Source organism: Gracilinanus agilis, chromosome 1 (genome assembly GCF_016433145.1).
Source record: "Gracilinanus agilis isolate LMUSP501 chromosome 1, AgileGrace, whole genome shotgun sequence".
In the NCBI taxonomy this organism is placed as follows: Eukaryota; Metazoa; Chordata; class Mammalia; order Didelphimorphia; family Didelphidae; genus Gracilinanus; species Gracilinanus agilis.
In genome coordinates, this window is record NC_058130.1 from 776,735,323 (window position 1) to 776,748,961 (window position 13,639).

A 13,639-nucleotide genomic window follows, 5' to 3' on the forward strand; every position below is an offset into this window, starting at 1 on the left:
ACCATGATGGTGTGACAACTCTAGATAGTGCTAGGATAGATTTTCTGTAATACAGAAGGGAAATTGACATAAAGGAAGTGAAGTGACTCATACAGGGTCTCTTAGTCAGTCACTTGTCACTGCTGGGACTCAGCCCTCCAACCCCTTTGGTCTCATGCACTAGTGTTGTTGGAACATTTGCATTCCCCTACTTCTCATGGGATCTCTGTCCCAGCATTCTTTTCTAGTAGGCAGCGATGGCCAGGGAGTATTAGCTCAAAGCATTCCATGGAGCAATGAGTTCTGCTGGGCCCGTAGTTGTGATTTCCAGCTGTGCCATCCTGCCTCCCCTTACTGGCCAAGAGTTTTCCTTGGAGGTTGAATGCTTTCTTGGAACCAGCCATATTTCTCAGTGACTGAACAGCACTGATGAAAGGGAAGCCTGTTTGCCAGAGAGCCCTGATAGAATCTTGCTCACACTTCAACTCTGTTTCCCCTGAAGTTCAGGCTAGAAAAAGTAACCATTCCAGCTTACCGTCAGAAAGAATGGCCTCGGGGGGCAGCTGGGTAGCTCAGTGGAGTGAGGGTCAGGCCTAGAGACAGGAGGTCCTAGGTTCAAACCCGGCCTCAGCCACTTCCCAGCTGTGTGGCCCTGGGCAAGTCACTTGACCCCCATTGCCCACCCTTACCACTCTTCCACCTATGAGACAATACACCGAAGTACAAGGGTTTTAAAAAAAAAAAAAAAAGAAAGAATGGCCTCACATGGAGTGCAGTCACACAGTAGCATGTAGAGGTTAGGAGCTTCCCTTGGAGTGGGTCTCCAAGCACAAGCTGGATGACCACTTGTGAGGAAGGTTGGAAAGAGGCCTTTCTTGGGGACTTTATCCTAGTTGGGTACCCAAATTCGTCCTTCCTCCCTCTGTACCTCTATCCTTCCCTTCCTCCTCCTCTTCTTTGCCCTCCTCCTCCCCCCCCCCCCTACAGTGGGGGTTAACTGACTTGCCCAGGGTCACACAGCTAGGAAGTGTCTGAGGCTAGAATTGAACCTAGGACCTCTGGCTCTCAATCCACTGAGCCACCTGTTCCCCACCCTGGTCCTTTCTAATTCCCAACAGTCACTATGTAAGAGGAAGGATTAGACTCAGAGATTATCCAAGGACAGACCACAATTCAAGCAATCTGTGGTAGATAATTCATGCCAGCTCACATTTAAATGCCCCTTGGCCATCACTCTGCCTGATTAGAGACACAATCCTATAACCCCTGGTAAAAAGGAACTTTCCTATTCCACAGATGAGAAGTTCCCAAGATCACCCATGTAGACGTCAGTGTTGCATGTTCCTTTAACTTCAGCCCATTGCTCAGTGGCAGACATCTCCATTTAGAAGGTGCTTCCTTAGGTTGAACTCAAACCACTGCTCTGAAGCTAACTGTCCTGCTCCTAATAGCTGCTCATTCTGTTCTGACAATCTTTGTGTCCCTTGAGGCTCTCAAGCTGCCATCCTCAAAGGAGCCTTATGAGAGCCTTAGTGCCAAGGCGATGGCTGAGCCTTGACCATAGTCTTGCAAAAAGTGTCAGGACTGGACTGACACTCCAGTCTCCTTCTGTCTGGGCCTGCCATCCTGATGCTTGTGTAGATTTAGCGGCTCATGTGGTGATAGGTTTTTGGGTCTCCAAAGCCCTTGTACTATACAAAGTCAAGGTGATCCAAAAAGTGAGGGCCACAGGGAAAGAGCCAGGTCCAGCCTCTGGGGAAGAGGAGGAGCTTTTCTGCTTGCCTGCTGAGCATTCTCCCAGGTACTGAGCTGCTTGTGGCAGTCCTTGGGCCAAGTAGAAGTCAGAGCCCTGCTTTTGGACAGCCATCATGGCCTCCAGTTGATACTGATGTCCAACAAGGAGAGCATGGCAGTGTGGAGAGAGGAAGTTATGAGTTGGCATAATGTGTTAGTAGGCTGGCTGGCCTAGGATGGGAGAGCTTCCCAAAAGACCAGAGCTGAGCCCTAGGCCTTCAGACAGTGTTCAGTAAGCTAGGACACAAGCTGGGTGGGCTCTGAGGCTTTTGGCCCCAGGTTTGACCTGGCCATGAATCTCTTGCTTGCTGACTCTCATGGAGGACTCTGTTTCAGGTCCATTTTTGTGGTGATCTTGGATGCATTATTACTTGTTTTGACTGTTGCAGAGTTTCTCCTAGTCTGCCTGGGGGGATAGAGGCAGAATCTCTGGACTAGGGCACACTCATGAATGATGCTGAAAATTTCTTGTTGGAGTGTTTGGCATTTCAGTGGGAAGAAAGTATTCATCATTGCTCTTTAGTTTGGCACATTCCTAAGCATAACACGTCACTGAGGTGTTTGTCTCTGTCTCTCTAGTTGGCTTTCTGCTCTCGAAAGTACCAAGTGGTTGCAGCATCTCTCAGTATTGTTGAAGTCGGCTCTGCTGGTTGTTCATGCTGTGGACCGTGATCAGCGGCCTGTGTTGGTCCACTGCTCTGATGGCTGGGACCGGACACCCCAGATTGTGGCGCTATCTAAGCTTCTGCTCGATCCCTACTACCGAACCATAGAGGTGCGTATAGAGAGCTTTGTTGTCTTTTTTGGAGGGGAAGACTTTCTCTGGTCCAGGTTACTCCTCTCATTTTTCCTCTGCTCAGGAGCATCCAAGAGTTTTTCAGTGCCTATTAAAATAAAGTCCAGATGCCCTTTTCTGGCATTCACTGCCCTTTGCTTTCAGTATTACCTCTTACCAACCCCCTCTCAGATAACTACACTGCAACTACACCAGAGTATTTGGCCTCCTCAAAATGTATCTTGTTCTTCCCCCTATGCTTTTCTTCAGGCTATTCCCTCTGTGTTTCCCATCTTTTCTTGGCATTTTCCCAATCCTTTTACAGTCCAGCCCAAAAGATGCCTCTTCCATGAAGCTTTTCCTGGTCTCTCAGGTAGAGGTGATCTCTCTCCCCTCTGATTGTGGAGCACATTGTTTTCCCTGACCATATTCTCATTTTTATTTGAGTTCTCTGTGTACATGCTTTCTCTACCTGGCAAGCAACCTAATATGTCTTCATGTGGCCCATCCTGGGGCTTTGAGCCTCTAGGCATTGAATAAATGTGAGGGTGACAGACTAGTTCTGAAGAGGATGGTAGCTGCATTTTCCTCCTTCCTCTTCATCTCTTTTTATCCCATCCTAGGATATGGGGTGGTATCACTAGTTAACTTTCCCAAACCAGATTGGGGGCCCAGAAGAGAGGTGCACCCAGTTTGCCTGGGAAAGGGGTGGGGAGGTCAATCCAGTAAGATTTCATGTATCCAGGGGAGCATGATTCTGGGAATATTTTTTGTGTTTACCAGGCACTGTTAGAAGTATTTAAGAAACTTGGGCCAACAAGAGCTGGGCTATCAGGGCAGATAGATTGTGGGACCAGCGGAGCCCATCATGTAACTTCCAAGGCCCACTTTGATGATATGAAAAGGAATAGATGGTCTCACCCCAACAAAGGTCAATGGTGCTGGTGAATTGCCTGTAAGCCAGCAGATAGCATAGGAGTGAGGAGAAAAACATAGTGACCTGCTTCCCTCCACCCCCTGTCAACAGGGCTTCCAGGTGCTCGTGGAGATGGAATGGCTGGATTTTGGCCATAAGTTTGCTGATCGCTGTGGCCACGGGGAAAACTCGGATGATCTGAATGAACGTTGTCCAGTGTTTCTTCAGTGGTTGGATTGTGTCCACCAGCTCCAGAGGCAGTTCCCTTGCTCTTTTGAGTTCAATGAAGCATTCCTTGTGAGTGTGGGGCACTTCTGATTGGGGCAGGAGGTGGGGCCCAGGGTAGGAAGAAGCCCTTTTCTTTTTCATTAAATCTCATTGCCACTTGGGGAGGTGGAGGTTCAGGTTCATCAGAAGTGGGAAGTGGCAGGCACAAACACAACCCTCTAAAGGGAAATGGGCCATGACCTCAGTGAAACTATGCAGGGGACCAGAGTTAATGGCTCTGTACAGTCTTGACTGAAAGTTGCATCTGAGTTTGAACCCCACACCTGAGCTTCATTCACCAAGTTCTTTGGGTCTCATTTCTTCATCTATAAAAGGAAGCTATGATAATCATGGGAACCACCTTACAAGGCAGTTGGGTGAAGATTAGATAAGAATTTATATGGAGAACTGCACTCCCCCAACATACACAGAGCATGTACTTAAGTATGTATGTACATATGTGTGTGGGGGGGCACTTGGGGAGTGAAGAGAGAATACTGGCTTCAGAGACAGGAAGGCCTGCCTGGGTCTGAGCCCTGCTACAGATCCAGTGAGCCCTTAAACCAGGGGTCGGGGTCAGCAACGTATGACTCTCGAGCCATATCTGGCTCTTTTGAGGGCCAGATATGGCACTTTCTGCAGGAGCCATAAAGTCCACTTTTTTTCAGGCGCTGTTATAGGAGTGGCACTGTGAGCACTGTATGGTTCTCATGAAATTACATTTTAAAAAATGTGGCATTTATGGCTCTCACGGCCAAAAAGGTGCCGACCCCTGCCTTAAACCTTAGCATGCTCCCAGGTGGTTCTCTGTTATCATTAGATGCAGGGCAGGGGCAGGTCAGCTTCTATTTAAGAAATTTCCTTACTCTCAGTTTTGAACATAAGCAACAGGTCTAGAACAGAAAACATGTATGTGCACATAAAGCATTTTGCAATCCTTAAAGGGTTGTATGATTATTCATCGTAATTGTAATCTGTTGTCACAATGTCCAGAATATGATTTTGCCTGGGCTTTAAGGAGATATGGCTTTGCATTTGGCCTGAAGATATTATAGGTAATAACTAGCATAGGCTGGACAGCCTCTTATTTGCCGGGGCATTCAAAAATTCTGGAACACTGCGTCAGGAGACCCATTGGAGGTCATCTTGTGCAACCTTCTCTTTGAAAGGGGTAACAGCTGGCCCAGGGTCCCATTACCCAGACTATCTGACCCCAAGGCCAAATCTTTTCAAAGCAGATTGTCTTTGCATTGAGGTTTAGGGAGGTAGAACTTGGAAAAGGGGACCAGAAGCTCCTTTTTTCAATTCTAACATTCTATGACTTTTATATGAAGTTATTAAAGTTTAAGAAAAGATCCAATGAACACCCTTAGAATAACATAATTTAGTATGTTTTTTTGGGGGGGGGAGGGGAGTCTATAGTAATGATTCCAAACTAGGTTTGCTATTACTTCCTTTTCATGGTACTGAGACTCTTTAAGATTTTCAAAGAATAGGCTCCAAAAAGACTTAATGGAGGAACTCAAAAAGGATTTTTTTTTTTAGGTCTAAAGAAAATTGATATTTTTTGCCTTTAAAAGTTTAATTAATTTAGAATATTTTTCCATGGTTACATGATTCATGTTCTTTCTCTCCCCTCCTCCTACCCCCTTCCCATAGCCAATGAGCAATTCGATTGGGTTTTACATGTGTCATTGATCAAGATCTATTTGCATTAGGGTGATATTTTTAGAGTCTACATCCCCAATCATATTCCCATCAAACTGTGTGATCAAACAAATGTTTGACTTTTGTGTTTCTACTCCCACAATTCTTTCTCTGGATGTGGATAGTGTTTTTTCTCATAAGTCCCTCAGAATTGTCCTGGATCATTGCATTGCTGCTAGTAGAGAAGTCCATTACATTCGATTATGCCACAGTGTATCTGTCTCTGTGTATAAGATTCTCCTGGTTCTGCTCCTTTCATTCTGCATCAATTCCTAGAGGTCTTTCCAGTTCACATGAAATTCCTCCAGTTCACTATTCCTTTGAGCACAATAGTTATTCCATCACCAACAGATAACACAATTTGTTCAGTTTCCCCAATTGAAGGGCATCCCCATATTTTCCAATTTTTTGCCACCAAAAAGAGTGTGGCTATAAATATTTTTGTACCTCTCTTTTTCCTTTTTATCTCTTTGGGTATAAACCCAGCATTGGCATGGCTGGGTCAAAGGGCAGGCAGTCTTTTAGAGCTCTTTGGGCATAGTTCCAGATTGCCCTCCAGAATGGTTGGATCAATTCACAACTCTCCCAGCAATGCATTAATGTCCCAATTTTGCCATATCCCCTCCAACATCAAAAAGGATTTTTAAAATCAAATAAGAGAGGTGGAAGAAAAACTAGGAAAAGAAATGAGAGTGATACAGGAAAATAATGAAAGAAAAAATCAATAGCTTGATAAAGGAAACAAAAAAATACTGAAGAAATTAATACCTTAAAAAACAGAACAGACCAATTGGCAAAAGAGGCACAAAAATCCAAAGAAGAGAAGAACTTTCTAAAAAAGCAAAACTGGTCAAAAGGAAAAGGAGGTACAAAAACTCAAGAAAATCATGCCTTAAAAAATTAGAATTGGGCAAGTGGAATCTAATGACCCTGTGAGACATCAGGAAACAAACAAAGTCAAAAGAATAGAAGAAAATAGAAGAAAATGTGAAATATCTTATGGGAAAAACAACTGACCAGGAAAATAAATCCAGGAGAGATCATTTAAGAATTACTGGACTATCTGAAAGCCATGATCAAAAAAAGAGCTTAGACATCATCTTTCAAGAAATCATCAAGGATATTCTAGAACCAGAGGACAAAACAGAAATGAAAAGAATCCATTGATCACCTCCTGAAAAAGATCCCAAAAGGATAACTCCAAGGAATATTATAGTCAAATTCCAAAGCTCCCAGGCCAAAGAGAAAATATTGGAAGCACCCCAAAAGAAAAAATTCAGATATTGTGGAGCTATAGTCGGGATACCACAAGACTTAGCAGCCTCTACGTTAAAGGATCAGAGGGCCTGGAATATGATATTCCAGAGGGCAAAGGAGCTAGAACTTCAATCAAGAATCACTTATCAAGCAAAACTGAGCATACTCTTGGGGGTGGGGGGGCCCTGGGAGGAGACAGGTATTCAATGAAATAGAGGGCTTTCAAACATTCCTGAGGAAAAGACCAGAACTGAATGGAAAATCTGACTCTTGATTACAAGACTCAAGAGAATCATAAAATAGTGAACAGGAAAGAGAAATCAAAAGACATTCTATAAGGTTGAACTATGTACATCCCTACATGGAGAGATGTTTATTATAATGCCAAAGAACTCTGTCATTTTTAGGGCAATTAGAAGGAGTATACATAGACAGAGAGCAAGGATGTAAATATGATGGGATGTTAAAAAAAATTAAATTAAGGCATGAGAAAGAAGAATGCATTGGGAGGAAAGGGAAGAGAAAAATAGAATAGAGTAAATTATGACACATAAAAGGGGCATGAAAGAGCTTTTACAGTGGAGAGAAAGATGGGGGAGGTGGGGAGGAGAGCACATGCATCTTACTCTCATCAGAATTGGCTCACTGAAGGAAGAACATACACAATCAATTGGATATAGAAGGCTATCTTACCCTATAGGAAAATAGGAGAGGAAGGGGATAAGAGAAGTGGGGTGGGTCTGATAAAAAAAAGCAGGCAAACTGGGGCAGAAACTAACCAGGGATAAAATAGTATGCAAAGTAATGGCCTCATTTCTCAAATATGTAGAGAAGTGAGTTGAATATATAAGAATACAAGTCATTCCCCAATTGATAAATGGTCAAAGGATATGAACAGACAATTCTCAGACAAAGCTCTCTTCAGTCATGGAAAAAAAAGTTCTAAATCACTATTAATTAGAAATGCAAATTAAAATAACCCTGGGTTACCACCCCACATCTATAAGATTGACTCTTAGGACAGAAAAGAAAAATGATAAAACTTGGAAAGGATGTGGAAAAGCTGGGACATGGAATACATTGTTGGGGAAGTTGTGAACTAATCCAATCATTCTGGAGAGCAATTTGGAACTATGCCCAAAGAGTAATAAAACAGTACATACCCTTTGGTCCAACAATACTATTACTTGGTATGTATCCCAAAGTGATTTAAGAAAAGGGACCGGGGGGGGGGGGGAACACAAGGAGCTAGATGTACAAAAATATTTAAAGCAGCTTCTTTTTAGGAGGGGCAAAGATTTGGAAAGTGAGGAGATACCCATCAATAGGAGAATGGCTGAGTAACTTATAGGATATGATGTTAATGGAATACTATTGTTCTATAAGAAATGATAAGCAGAGGAACTCAGAAAAACCTGGGAAGGCTCAAGCAGAGTGAAATGAGCAGAATCAGGAGAACACTGTACACAGTGAGAGGGGAATACTTTATAATGAACAATTGAATAACAGCTACTCTCAGCAATACAGTGATCCAAAACTATCCCAAAAGACTTATGATTAAAAATGCCATCTACTTCCAAAGAAAAAAAACCTAAATTTGCAAAGCAAACTTTTTTTTTAAATTTTTTAATTTTTTTAAACCCTTAACTTCTGTGTATTGGCTCATAGGTGGAAGAGTGGTAAGGGCTAGGCAATGGGGGTTAAGTGACTTGTCCAGGGTTACACAGCTGGGAAGTGTCTGAGGCCAGATTTGAACCTAGGACCAAAGCAAACTTTTTCACTTCTTAATTTTTTTTCCTTTTGAGTTTTCCTTCCATAAAAGGATTAATAAGGAAATCCATATGAGATTGCTTACCATATAGGGACCAGGGGGATTGTGGAGAGGGAGGAAAAGTATTTGAGATTTGATATTCTTTGAAAAATGTTGGAAACTTGTTTTACATGCAATCAGGGGAAAATTTAATTTTAAAAATGGCAAAAGAAATCTTTATTGTGTCTCCAGGCCTTCAGTTTTGACTCAGGAGTGACCCATGTCAGAGCAGTCTGTGATAATTAGCTTCCTTGGAGACTTGCTAGATTTGTCACAAAGTGGAGGAATGAGCCATGCCCTTCTGGAATGGGATATGAGTTGTGTTTTTGTGGACATTTTGAGTTGGGAGAATGGGTAGCTTTTTCCCAGCTGTTGTCCTAGTTTTTAATGCTGCCATTTTGGGTCCCTACCAGGTCAAGTTGGTACAGCACACCTACTCTTGCCTCTTTGGGACATTCCTGTGCAACAATGCGAAGGAGAGAGGAGAGAAACACACACAGGAAAGGACCTGCTCCGTCTGGTCTCTGCTCCGGGCGGCCAACAAGGCCTTCAAGAACCTGCTCTATTCTTCGCAGTCAGAAACTGTGCGTATGTCTTGGCCTTCCTCCAAAGACTCCCAGGCAGGGACAGGGCATGGGCTGAGGCTGGTTTGGAAGTTTGACTCTGTGACTCTGCCTTGGGCTGCTTCCTCTCCCTTGGAGCCAAACCTCAAGGAGAGAGCCCTTTTGACATATGATCCCCAGTAGAGTCTGACACTTTAGGAAGCATCTTCCATTCAGTAGCTCCTTTCTGTCCTAGTGTTGATGGGAGAAGGATGGCCTGTTGTTCTGTATTGCACAGAAGTGCTAATATCACCACTGGGTCTCCGGTATCACAGTGGCTTTACTTCTCTCCCTTTACCTAGGGCTCTGCCAGAATCTTGTCCATGATCTCCTGACCTCAGGCTCTGCTTAGCGTGGAGGGAGCCTTGCCATTGCTGTATTTGCTCTCATAGCCCCTCAACTAGCTACAGGTTGTTAGAAGTATAGTTATCTCTTTGGATCTCTGAAATGAAAAGCAGAAATTGAGCTGACTGTGTAGAGGCAGTGACTCTGTGTATGTGTGTACACACATGTGGTCTGGAGTGTGTCGTAGAATATGGATATGTGTGTACATGTGTGTCTCTGATTTGTGGTGTGTGTGGATGGGCATGAGATAGTGTGTGACAGACAGACACTGTGTGTGCTTAAGCACTAAGAAAGAGACTGAGAAGAGTTTGTTAAGCAGACCCTTTGGAGTTCAGCCGCCCTCCCCTCATTTGAAAGGGAACAGCACTTTGGAATAATCTGAAGCCACAAAAGGGAGGGAGCATTATCATGTGCAAATTGGGATACGATGATGCTCCTATCCTCGGAGGATGTTTCCACTTGAGGCTATGTGAGGAGTGGGCTGTGCTCAGTTAGATCAGTTAGCATATCACTGGGTCCCAGCTATCAGAACAAAGATGGGAGCCAGCTATCCCTGCCTCTTCCACTCTCTTCCTGCTTGAGCAGCAAGCCCAGAGAAGGTGGCCTCCTTTCTCCAGGATTCACTGAAGGAATCATGTAAAAATAGACTTACCTGAATTGGGGGAAGCCAGGTGGAAGAACAGCTTTTGTGGCAAGGGAAAGGCCAGTTCTGGTAGACTAGATGCCTCTTTCTGGTAGTTAGGCAATCCATAAACATTTATTAAGCACCTGCTGTGTGCCAGGTACTGTTGGAAGTGCTAGAGCCTCAAAAAAAGAGAAGATAGTCCCTACTCTTGAGACACTCACTAATGGTCTAATGGGAGAGACAGCAAACAAACAAGGACATAGAGAAGCTGGAGATGGGGAGAAGTGGGGCATGGTTAGGGTTAGGGACAAATTTAGGATTAGGCTTAGGCTAGAAAGAGGGAAGAGAGGGAAGGCATTAGAATGAAGAAGGATCTAGAATTGCTTCCTGTATACGATGGCTTAGTTGATAGAGGAGAAATGGTGTCTGAGTGAAGGTGAGGTGAAGAAGAGAGGAGAAAGAGTTCATAGCAAATAACCTTCATTTTTTCTGTAAAATAGGAGTTTCTGCAGGTCCTCAACTGAGAGAATGGGGGGAAGTTCATAAGACTTGAGGAGGGATGAAAAGGTGTGGAGAGTGTGGGGGAGTGCAGTGGTGGGGAGGTTCAGTAGGATTGCTGAGCAGCAGTGAGGGCTCCCTTCCTCCTCCCTTCCACTACCCATTCAGAAGGGAAGAAATATGTTTCCATATTAGCCACGTTGAGGAAAAAAAAAAAAAACAAAATGAAACCAAGAAAAAGAGTGGGGAAAAAACGACTTCAGTTTGTCTTCAGAGTCCATCGGTTCTCTTTCTGGAAGCGGAGAGCATTTTTCATCATGAATCTTTTGGGATTGTCTTGGATCATTGTCTTAATTGGCATAGCAAGTCATTCATATCACTGTTACTGTGCACAATTTTCTCCTGGTTTTTCTCACTTCACTCTACTTCATGAAGTTCATGTAACTCTTTCCAGGTTTTTCAGAAATCATCTTGCTCATCATTTCTTATAACCCCATAGTACTCCATACAATCATATACCACAACTTACTCGGCCATCATCCAGTTGCTGGGCATTCGCTCAATTTCCAATTCTTTGCCACCACACAAAGAAATAGTTTTGTACATTTAGGTTCTTTTCATCTTTCTTTGATCTCTTTAGGGATATGGAGCTAGTAGTGATATTGCTGGGTCAAAGGGTATGCACAGATGTATAGCCCTATGGATATAGGTCCAGTTGTTCTCTAGAATGGTTGGATCAGTTTCCAATTCCATCAGCACTGCATTAGTGCCTTAATTTTCCTATATCCACCACAACATTGGTCATTTTCCTTTTCTGTCATGTTAACCAGTCTGATAGGTGTGAAGTGGTACCTGAGAATTGTTTTAATTTGTATTCTCTAATCATTACTGATTCAGTTCCTTGTGTGTCTTGAAAAGGAGATCTTAATTAAAGAAAATTAGTGTCAAATCCCGTCCCCCCCCAACAGTTTCAAAGAGAAGTGGGTTTCCCAGTGTTAACATTGCCAATAAGTGGCCACACCAAGAACAGAGTATGAGGCTAGTATCTCCCACATCTAGGGCTCTCTCCAGTCTAATAGAAGTTTCCATTTCCCTGAATTTAGAACTTTTTCAGAATGTCAGGATGCTGACAGGTGTACTCAGCACATGCTTACTCTTGTCCCCCTTCAGGTGCTATATCCAGTGTGCCATGTGCGAAACCTAATGCTGTGGAGTGCTGTGTACCTCCCGTGCCCCTCCCCTTCCACACCTGCTGATGATACCTGTGCTCCATACCCAGTCCCTGGTGCCAGTCCTGAAGATCAGCCTCTGAGTAGGTGAGCCTGGGCTGGCAGGCCAGTGTGGGTATAAATGTGAGTGTGAATATAGAAGGAAAGAGGCTGGGATCATCCAGGATACGGGAGAGTGCTTGGGGGCCTGGAAAAAATACCAAGAAGGTTTTCAGATTGGCTGGGAGGCAACTGAAACAAAATTGTTTCTGGATTTGTTCTTTGTTTCCTTAAAACTTTTTGGTCCTTATCATGTCATATGGCCAGCTGATTACCCAGTGGCTCTTGTTGCATATTGGTGATGGATGTAGCAGATCCTGAGGCCGCCACAATGCTCTGTCTCTCTGTCTCTCTGTCTCTCTGTTTCTCTCTGTCTCTCTGTCTCTCTCCCCCCACCCCTTCCCTGTCTCTCTCTTGCTTTCTCTTCCTCTCCTCTTCCCTTTCCCTCTCTCTCTCCTCCTTCTCTTCCTCCTCTCCTCTCCTCCTCCCCCCATCTCCTCCCTTTTGCTCAAAGGATTCCATTTGGGTTTGAAAGGCAGATGCAGTGTCTGCAGTTTATCCTGGCCACCCATGGGTGGTCTCGAGTTACTTCAGACCTCTCCCTGCCACTTGGGAGGGCATCAAAGTGGTCTGTCCAGATTTCCCTGCTGCCTTCGTTTCCCATTGATCCACCCATATCACATAACTAAGCCATCAGGGATGTTTCTGAAGGGCATTGGCAGTTGGGGAGTGGGTGAGAATTCCTACAATCAGCCGCTGGAGGAGCTCCTCCTGTTGTCCAAGGTGTCCCCACCTCTGGCAAGCTGGAAGGGGCTCAGTGACGTAACAGTGACCGATTAGTCGTGATTCTAATCTTCCCCGTCCTCTCCTTCTCTCCCTTCCCAGGCTACCAAAGACACGGTCGTTTGACAACCTCACAACAGTCTGTGACAGCAACGTGCCGCCCACCAGCCGGCGCAGCAGTGACCCCAGCCTCAATGAGAAGTGGCAAGAGCATCGGCGCTCCCTGGAGCTGAGCAGCCTGGGCAGCCCAGGGGAGGAGCCTTGTGATGGAGACTCTTTGGGCAAACCAGGCAGGGCCTTGGTGGGAGCCGAGCTCTCAGTGGCTGCGGGCGTAGCAGAGGGGCAGATGGAAAACATCCTGCAGGAAGCCACTAAAGAAGACAGCGGGCTGGAGGAAGCCCCCCGGAGGAGCAATGCCGAGGTGGCCGAGACCAAAGAGGGGGCTCTCCTGGAGAAGAGTGGGAAGGAGGACCCTGAGCACTCCATTCCTAAGAAACCAGAAATGGCACGAGGAGCTCTGATGACTTCTCCAGGAAATAGTGCACATCAGCTCTTGGCAGGTTTCCCTGGGCAGCAGCCCGACGAGCCAGGGACTCTGCCCAGCAACCCCCAGGAGGCCCCTAGGAGGCCTGGCCTGCAGGAAGGTCCTGGGGAGACACCAGGGGACAGTGACACTCCACAGGATGTGGATGTAGAGAGCCACCCATCCCCACTGCACCCCGAAGTTCCCTATGGCTCCTCCCCGCCCCCAGCAGTGCCCCTGGGAGCGAGAACCTCCACTGCAGAAAGCTGTGTGGAAACAGTAAGAGAAGGGGAGGTCAGCGTAGATGAGCTCCCCAAAGGGCCCAGTCATAGACCTTGCCTCCTGGACAGTGGGGACGATGAACTTTCTCGAGCTGATGAGGAGCACCTGGTAGACAGGGCCAGGGCGGGCTCCAGAGTACCCAGGACTTCCCATAGCCCAATGCCTTCTTCCTGTGCCTTGCCCTTCGTGGAACCTAAAGAGGAGATTG

General features: G+C 45.3%; 1 protein-coding gene across 1 annotated transcript in view; it reads left to right on the forward strand.

The window, feature by feature from the left end:
* Positions 1 to 13,639, forward strand: part of MTMR3 (myotubularin related protein 3) — a 100,573-nt gene that overhangs the window by 85,540 nt on the left and 1,394 nt on the right. The window contains exons 12-16 of the mRNA XM_044674227.1: positions 2,353 to 2,548; positions 3,576 to 3,761; positions 8,919 to 9,089; positions 11,746 to 11,891; positions 12,729 to 13,613. Coding sequence (XP_044530162.1) covers positions 2,353 to 2,548; positions 3,576 to 3,761; positions 8,919 to 9,089; positions 11,746 to 11,891; positions 12,729 to 13,613 — 1,584 coding nt within the window. The remainder of the gene's footprint in view (positions 1 to 2,352; positions 2,549 to 3,575; positions 3,762 to 8,918; positions 9,090 to 11,745; positions 11,892 to 12,728; positions 13,614 to 13,639) is intronic.